Below are 9,667 nucleotides of genomic sequence, written 5' to 3' on the forward strand. Positions count from 1 at the left end.
CGACCCTCAGATTACGAGTCGCACGCCTTAATCCACCTGGCCATGCCGGGCCTGTTCATTTGCAACTTACTAAAATGTATTTCCCATAAACATATGTTATGTGCAATATAGGTCTATTTAAGTGAGAAAACATTTTTCCACCATTTTTTTCACAACACGTGTAAAGGAGGGTTAAATACCCAAATGTCGAAATTATAAAAACTGCTTTTCTATATTATTGTAACATATGAAAGTTATAAACAACAAATAAGTAAGCCTTAAACAGTTAAACTTAACAATTTATAAATATTACTGCATATATACTATTGTATACGGACTGGTGTGAGAATTAGTTTTACTTTGAAGAAAATGATTGAAAATTGCTTTGTTTTGAGTTTTTGTAACTCCTGTTCAGCCATTTGTTAAAACGTGTCGGTCAGCCAACCGCGCCCCCAGTGGCTTAAGGGCACATCTCTGGGGCTAAAACTTTAAAAATCTGAGTTCGATACGGTTGTGGGCACAGTATAATTAGCCCATTGTGTAGCTTTGTCTTGACAATAATAAACATACAAACACCCGATCGTCTTTTAAGAGTAACATACCATATCGGTCACGAGCTACAAAAGGATACTATAGTATTTTCAGTTCTTCAATATAAAATGACAAAGAAGGATCTGTGCCAAAACTTTTATTGGCCTTATGACGAGTACAGTATGAAAAAAAACAAAACTTTATATTTGACTCAGAAACATCACTTGTATTTCTAACAAGTGTAATATGAAATTATTGACAAACTGTACATTACGTGAAACCAGTTATACAAATTTCCTAATAGAGTAAATACACACAATAATTTTATTTTAACACTGCAAGCCCTCTTACTACCTCTTCTAATATAACATTCTGGAAACTGTAGCGGTTTTAGATGAATAATTATATATTACAATTTAGTATTGGCAATCAAAGGCCCAATTTTCAAGCCTTTCTTTGCAGAATTAATCTGATAAATATTTAAAGGCGTTCGTTTTACCTTAATATATTTCTAGCAAACGATGATAAAAAAGTACCTTAAATTTCCTTCGAATTTTCAATCAATTATTTTTATCTTTTTGCTTTGCAACAAACCTTTGAATCAAGAATTTTGTGAATCTTAATTTGATGTGTATTACGTCAATTCATTTACATATAAATAAGTGATTGTCCGAAACAATAAAAGGAATTTCAGTTATTGGCAATAAAAAATAATTTTTTTAACAAACATTATTCCAAGTTTTTATTTTGTAATACGAATGAGTATGAAATTAAATTAAATCATATAATTTATATTGTCAATAAAGCATCAACAAATCAGGAAAGTACGACGAACTGGAGCAACTCCAACAATGCTAGTTAATTAGTTCCTTAAAATAAACAGTATATTATACGTAACGTATATATACATATTTACTATAGTAATATACAACAGAACTGTCTTCCACTTGTACATGCACTCACCGTTTCGCTTATATTTCTTTGCTTTAAACTTCAAAGCTTTTTTTTTCTGAAATATTTCAGTTAGAAGTTACTTAACTTTACCAATTTTTCTTTTCCAAAATTAAAATATTTCAATAACGTATCAAAACATTAAACAATACACCAATATTTATTAACGATTTATTTACGTTTATTAACAATTAGAACTACTGTTGTAACACTTGGAATGTTTATCTTATTATTAACAGTTGTGGAATATAACAATTAAAGTATTGGTAGTTACATAGATAAGTGTTGAGTGAAACAAAACTTGGTTAGCTTTTAATACTCAGTTGGACATAACTCATAAATACAAAAAGAAAAAAGATTTTGTGTTAGATTTCCATTAAATCTAAAATATTGCTTTAATAACGGGGAAAAGTCATCAGTGGTTTATAATGTATGACATTCTGTTGATATATAAGCTTGTTTTCTTCAGATATCAAATAATTATATATAACTATTTTTTAAACAAATAATATAATATTATTAATTTTCTGTTATTGTTGAAAACGATGAATTAAATAGTATTTAGCTAAACTAACAACATTTACAGCATCTGACATTTTAAACGTTTATGTGACAGTCTGATCAAAACAAATACATATTTCATTCGGAAAAAAACACCTCAAGCAAATTCGGTAAATTAAAATATATAAAATATAAATTTATAGTTTCAGATGAATGTCAATATTACTTGACATTCAAAGAAATTCCACGTACGTTTAAAAAAAGCGGTTAGGAAAAACGACAAAACTACACAAGGAAAATACAATAAATAAAAAAACCTAACTCAATCAATGGCCTCAAACTTTTAACATTCCTACCCTAATTCTGATTTGCAAACAACTCATATAAAACCCATAAAAATTACATGTCACAAAATTAATTCAGCCCACAGTATAACAGATGTTGTTCGTGTAATTTAATAAAACAAATATCTTCTAAATCGCTACTATGTCTGTGGTATCTCAGCCGGCCTGAGAAACCCTGGGATTGAGCGAGAGTCCTCGTCGGCACCGGACCTAGCAGATATAGTATGGTTGGTATATTATGCAATCCTCTTTAATTTCATCCAGAATGGCTTAAAAAGAAAACAAATCTCGTTCAAAAACCTTATAAATAAAGAGAGAGAGGTAGTTAAAAAGACAGATAGAAAGATAAGTACAGAAATAGCCAAACAGATAAATAGATAGTTAAACAGAAAGAAGGGCATTACGTGTGAATGTTCATAACTGTAAAACATATTTTACAGTTTCTCTTACTTATTCTACTTCTTCTGTTTCGTTTTTCGGTAATCGTTTGCTGTTTAACTACAATGTAGAGTTTCACGTTCATTAATTCGACATTTTCCGTAATAATAATATATTATATGAAGAATGCCTAAGCGTAAGTATAATAAACTTAATAAGGAGAGAGGATATTTATACATGTATATAATTCAATCGAAATAGCTACCTAATACAGCTAAGCTATAGTTAAACAAGGTATAAATTAAGACTTACTTTAAGTTTAGCTATATGGAAGCTGTCGGACAGTGATAGAGGGTTAACCGTACTCGTCTCAGGCATGTCATTCGCTGATATATGTCACTATAACAGGAACTACGTCTTCAATATACTTAATAGCTATTTTACACGTCTTGAATTGAAGCGTTGTTAACATGCCGCTCTAGACAAGCTTCAACTACCCTTGTCCCAATTGTAACAGTAAAGGGCTCAACCATTATTCCTGAAGAAATAACGCTTCTTTCTTTTTGTTCTGCTTTACACGTATGTGTTAAAAAAAACACAGAAAATGTGTCCTCCGTGCACGTGCAAGGTTATATATTTATTTATATACACAAGTACTTTTAAAAAAACACTTCTTAAATTGGACCTCTGCGTACGCTGAGGCTACTTACGTGCAGCCGGAACACGACGGAAACAAGACGAGGAAATAGATATGTTTAATATCTCTGTTAGTCTCTGACGTCTTCTTGTTATCACGAAATGTGCACAAACCTGATTTGTGGTAATGAGTCAGCCCGATTGTGTCTACCTCCACCAAATCTGTGAACATGTCCGATTAGTAAGACGCTATCAAAACTCAACAAATACTTATAGATGTGTTAAAGGCATAGTACCGGCCACCAAGGGCTCGGGTTGATGGTAGTGGCTTTGCAGTTGAAGTCTCTGGATATTGTTGTCGCTATTTCCATCACCAGGTAAATACATACTGATCATATCACGAAGGTCAGAAGCGCATCCTGGTCTTCTCCCAGCCACTGCCGCTGTCATAGCGCATGGAGGGGTCTGGGCTCCAGGACTGGAGTTCGATTCCAATTTGATGGGGCATGGAGCTGGCATGGGACTGGCAGTTTGCATGGGCGAGTAGGATGACATGGGCATGGAATAATGGGAGGTACCGTTCAAGTAAGGCATGTTCATGTTCGAGCATGTGGTTATTGATGTGGACAGCGGGGGCATTTCATATCGAGAATAGAGGGCACTGTTTGCCACCATCTGAGACCCGTAAGAAGTTGCAGCTGCCGCATGTTGTTGGTATGCTTCGTGCATCATGGTGGGGTAACCATTAGGCATATAACTGTTCATCTGGTACATCTCCCGACTGACCTGTTGCACGGGAGTCCGGCTGTCCGTCGTAAGCAATCCTGTAGTTAGAGGGTATTTGTCTTTCTTTTTCAGGGTCTTGTTTTTTCTACGAGGTCGGTACTTATAATCTGGGTGCTCTTTCAGGTGCACAGCTCGCAGCCGTTTCGCTTCATCAATGAAGGGCCGTTTTTCGGCCTCCGAAAGCAGTTTCCACTCAGCACCCAACCGTTTGCTGATCTCGGAATTATGCATTTTCGGATTTTCTTGGGCCATCTTTCTTCTCTGACCTCTAGACCAAACCATAAAAGCATTCATGGGTCGTTTCACTCTGTCTGCATCCTTCTTGTTTTTATTGCTGTCTCCACCAGATGGCCCTATGTCTCCGCAGTTTTCACTGTTGTGTATGTGACCTTGTGAGGAAGGTGAGGAAGCTGGCGGGGTACTGGTGATCATCGGTATAGAAGTATGGCTATGTAGTGGTGGAAGACTACCGGTCATTTTCAGCTCATGCTCGATTCCATGATGGTGGCCCATACCAACTCCCGAGCCGGCCACCCCAAATGGGTGGTACAATGAGTAATCTCGATTCAGCGTAGCCACGTTGGCGGCTGGTACGAGCCCACACAGCTGACAGAAACAACGTTCAAATAAGGAAAAGGAGGCCTAGGTAGCCTAGAAAGTTTTAGACCGGCTCAGGCATTCATCATCGTAACAAAGTTCTGGTCACCTCCACAAAGGCTAACACAATTTCTCCCTACTTTAAAACAAAGTATTCTTCAGCTTCTCTTCCGCGAAAATACGAAGTATAGTAGACTGTGAGGCTTTCAGTTTAACATAACTTACGACGAAACAAGTTTGAGGGAAACGTCCAGTCCGTTCAAGTACTCTTCATTCTCTGGCCAAGTCAGCCACAAGTCCACGTTGTACCGATTGACACTAGCCGTAATACACATAGCTTCCAACCAATGAACAACTTGATTTGCACCACTGTCTCATATCTGTATTTGTTGAGGAGCTCGGACGACGTGCACATGGTCTATGACGTGTCAACAAAGGCGTGGCTAACACAGACCAAATAACGCGATCCGTATTGGTTGCCAGCACAGTAACTTTTAGAGACGAAACCCTACAGTTTATTAAGATTAGTGTATCATAGATACACTGTATTATGAAAACTACAGAATTTGATAAAGTTGCATATTTATTAAGGGTAAAATAATATCATACCCAATGCTTACTCAAAAACGTTTTGCAATTTTTCTACCAAAAAGGAGATTTCATTTACTATAATAGGTTTAAAACAATTTAACTCTTTGCCGTGCACTTTCGGTTTCCTTTATCATGAGACGTTAACACCAAATGCTGCCAACTAACCAGTCATCCAATTTTTTTCAAATGTAAAATCTTGGTTCCTTTTCAGTTATCCTATAAATCATTATACCAGCAAACTTATAATTATTTATCAAATGTGTACAATTTTTTTAAAAGTTAAATTATTCCAACAGAGAATTTCATTTTACTTGTATATTTTCTTATTTGATAAATGTTATCTATTTTTGAAGTTGCTGTAATGGACAATCTTTGTGAAAAATGTTGAGCATTCGGTGTTTAGATTCACTTTTATGTCTCTTATTGTCTGTAGTTCTTGAAATTTAAAGATAAAGAAACGTCAATATTTAGGTTATGCAAAGTGTCTTTCTTGCTTTTTTGTAGGAATATAATGAGAAAAAAGAAAAGAAAAATTAAAAAATATATAATCAACAGTTCGTTAGATAAACTGTTAATTTCAACAGCAACATTAAACTGTTTGCTAATTGCTATGACTTTTATATAATATCTAATTTTAATCTGAACTAATGAATTATTTAATTTAATTTGTATAAAAACAATTCTTAAACAAAAACATATATTGGATGAATTTTATTAAATTTATATTTGTATACAAAATTAAAAATAAAATATGTTTTTAACGCAAATTGTATATTATTCCAGCATTAATAGGTATGCTTGTGCTGACATCTAGTGACAATTGCTTAAACGAGTTTTCCAGCAAATGCAAAGATCTGAACCGAAGTGGAATGGACAACGTATTTTCACAACAATAAAATGAACGACGATTAAGGAACATTAAAGTGGTATATAATCACGCGGTCTACATTTGTTTTTATGTAGTCGAAATAGTAAACAAAAACTGTGTCCATTTATGCAAACCAAATGTGAAATTTGTTCATGCATAAATTCTGACATAAAAAGTTTTTTGGCTTATATACTTTTTTTCCCTCTGCCAATTATACTTTATGTAAAAGTTGACAATAATTGTTGTCCATAGGAGATACTGTTTTGCATAAGCTCATAATTAACTAAAAGCTGCTTTCCAAATAATTTTCTATTAGAAAGAAATATAATCTGGCGTATATCAATATCTGACACAACTTGTATACCTTTAATATTCCACTGAAGTGAAATATGATCTAGCAACAACAATATTTCCAACATCGTATATTGTATACCTTTAATCTTCTATTGGAGTGAAACATAATATGGCAAATAACAATATCTAGCACAAGTTATAATATGTAATGTAACTCTTTTATAGGAGTGAAATATATTTTGGCATATGTGGCATTTGAAGCAATGGTTTCATTTAGAAATTGTTTAGCCATAAAGTATATTTGATTAAATATACAGCTTTTAGAGAGGTGCAATCATTGTTAAATTCACGAGTTTTGATAATGATTGCACATGTGATCGAAACATCGTACCGGTTCTAAAAAATAACATTTTTTATTGTATATTGTATATATTGTAATATATACTGTATATTGTAATCAAATATTTGAAACAACTTGTAACACATACTTTTACCATTCTGTAAGAGTGAAATATAAGCAGGCGTATTACACTAGCTGGCACAACTTGCATAATATTATGTTAATTATTAGTTAATATAAATACTTTGACACAGGTATATGAATGTAATCTTTGAACGACTTTTAGGTTGGTGCATCATTATGTTTGGGTTTTGGTTTCTTTCTTAACACAGCTCAAAATTATTTTTTATACAAGTTGTTACTCATCCTTGCTTCCAAATACGGTTTACATGAACCAACCTTGCATATTAACCTTTGGTTTACATATGTTTAACTTTAATTGTAGACAATGTTAAAACTGACACCGTTCCGTATTCTACTTTAAGCTTATAAAGTTTGTTTAACCCTTTTTACAATATCTGATTTACAGCATACACGATATCTCTATTTCAGCAAACAGAAAAATGCTCTTATAAACTTTACCCCTTTATTTGTCCATTTGTGGAGGCAGTTGATGTATGCGTACACATAAAGCTAATTTTTTCGTATGCGAAAATAATTCATTCATGTTAAAATTTCTTAAATTGAATTTGAAGGACGATTATTCATATATCAGACATTTTTTATTGTGTATCAGACTAGTATTATCCGTATCAGACATTTCTTGATTGTGTACCAGATTAGTATTATCCATGTCTGACATTTGTTTGATTGTGTGTGAGTCTACTTTCGCCCATATCAGAACCTTTATTAAATACGTCTGAGGGTAGTTTAAACCATATCAGAATTTTTTTTTAAATTGTATTCATGAGAAGTTTATTCATATAATCAGACCTTTCCTTACTTTCACACATATCTAACTTTAATTGTGACTGAGGCTAGCTTCACCTTGTCAAACCTTTCTCTGATAATGTCTAAAGATAGTCTTGACCATATTTGAACTTTATTATATTTGAATAATACTGGTTTCATTAATATTAATTTAATTATTGCTCTGGTAGTTATATCCATGGCTGGGTGTGTGCATCCCCGTCGCACCAAACATGCTCGCCCTTTCAGCCGTGAGAGCGTTATAATGTGACGGTCAATCCCATTATTCGTCGGTAAAAGAGTAGCCGAAGAGTTGAAGGTCTGGGTGGCGATGACTAGCTTCCTTCCCTCTCGTCTTATTACACCACTTAATTAGGGACGGCTAGTGTAAATTAACCCTCGTATAGCTTTGAGTGAAATTCAAAACAAACAAAGAATTGCATCCATATCAGGTTTTTCTTTGATTTCGTGTGATGAATCTGGTAATTTGTTAATATTAATTTAGTTATTCCTGTGAGTAATTAAATTCCCATCAGGTTTTTCTTTGATTTTATGTGATGATTCTGGTAGTTTGTCAATATTAATTTAATTGTGCCTGAGGGTAACGCATTTCATCAACCCTGTTTATTCATTTGTAAGGTTGACTCGTTTAAGTATGACTCCATTTGACTTGTATTAAACGTTTTTATCTGATATCTATAATTTATATACTTAGCATTTTCTTTTTTACAATTTTCTGAAACAGGTTAAGATATGTGTGAAAAATTCAGTATATATATTCTGTGATTGTATAAGCCCATGTCTTTCTACTCCTGTCAAAAACAGGTTCTCAGCATGTATCCGATCCTGTAAAAAACAGGTTTTTAACGTGTGTTTACTTCGATCAGGAGAAGGTTGTTAATATGTGTCTGATCCTATAGGAAACAAGTTGAAAAAAGATGTGTTTACTCCTACCATAAACAGGTTATTAACATGTGTCAACAACTATCACCAGTAGGCTTTAAACTTGCGTCTAATCTTGCTACAAACGGGTTGTTAACATGTGTCTCATCCTACCACAAACAGGTTGTTAACATGTCTCATCCCACCACAAACAGGTTGCTCATGTGTGTCTACACTTATCACAAACAGTTTGTAAGCGTGTGTCTGATCCTATCAGAAACAGCCTGTTAACATGTGTCTCATCCCACCACAAACAGGTTACTCATATGTGTCTACACTTATCACAAACAGTTTATAAGCGTGTGTCTGATCCTATCAGAAACAGCCTGTTAACATGTGTCTGATATTAAATAAATGTTCGTGTGTTATGTGAATCCACATCTATCAGTTAAAATTAGAAAGATTATTAATATGTGTATGAATGTTTAAGTATATGTAATGGTGCGTGAGTTCATATCTGTAGTTATATAATAACACAAGCTGTTAACACCCTCCTGCAGGTTTAAATATATGCTTCTGTGTGTGTCAGTTCATATCTGTAGTTATATAATAACACAAGCTGTTAACACCCTCCTGAAACTTTAAATATATGCTCCTGTGTGAGTGAGCTCATATCAATTAATATGCAGAAGTTCTATCTTAAAAAGTGTTAAATGGTATTTAATCAATAATTTTAACATTTACTTATCTTTTAACTACTCTATTGTCTTAAAAACACAATTTTTATATAACATATTTAAGACGGCCCCTCCTTCCAAAAGCTATTTGATTCAAATGGCTTTTAATTGTAAATCTTTATAATTCGAATATCTCTCTCACCTAGGATATAGTTTTATCTTGTACTATTAGAGTCGTTTTTGTTTAGAATTTGGTGCTGTGCATTGTTTATCTGATGACCTGGGGCTTTTGACAGCAAGTAAACCAAAGTGATCATACCTCATAAACCATATTCGGAAAAGTTGCACCTGTTCTCGGCATAATTCTAGTTGCAAGCAATATTTAGGTTTCTTTGATAATTTC

At 33.6% G+C, this 9,667-nt stretch overlaps 1 protein-coding gene across 1 annotated transcript; it reads right to left on the bottom strand.

The window, feature by feature from the left end:
• Window positions 1–660: 660 nt before the first annotated feature.
• LOC143256864 (transcription factor Sox-3-like) lies at window positions 661–5,071 on the bottom strand. Its single transcript, XM_076514655.1, has 2 exons — window positions 2,997–5,071; window positions 661–2,575 (listed from the first exon to the last, which is right to left on the bottom strand). Exon 1 carries the CDS (start codon window positions 4,617–4,619, stop codon window positions 3,591–3,593), a length of 1,029 nt encoding a protein of 342 aa, XP_076370770.1. The 5' UTR covers window positions 4,620–5,071; the 3' UTR covers window positions 661–2,575; window positions 2,997–3,590.
• Between the last annotated feature and the right edge of the window lie 4,596 nt (window positions 5,072–9,667).

The sequence above is a fragment of the Tachypleus tridentatus genome, chromosome 7, assembly GCF_004210375.1.
Source record: "Tachypleus tridentatus isolate NWPU-2018 chromosome 7, ASM421037v1, whole genome shotgun sequence".
In the NCBI taxonomy this organism is placed as follows: domain Eukaryota; kingdom Metazoa; phylum Arthropoda; class Merostomata; order Xiphosura; family Limulidae; genus Tachypleus; species Tachypleus tridentatus.

Excerpts from the sequence above, each read along its gene's own strand:
- LOC143256864 (XM_076514655.1), bottom strand. The coding sequence starts at position 4,619 with ATGGGCCACCATCATGGAATCGAGCATGAGCTGAAAATGACCGGTAGT.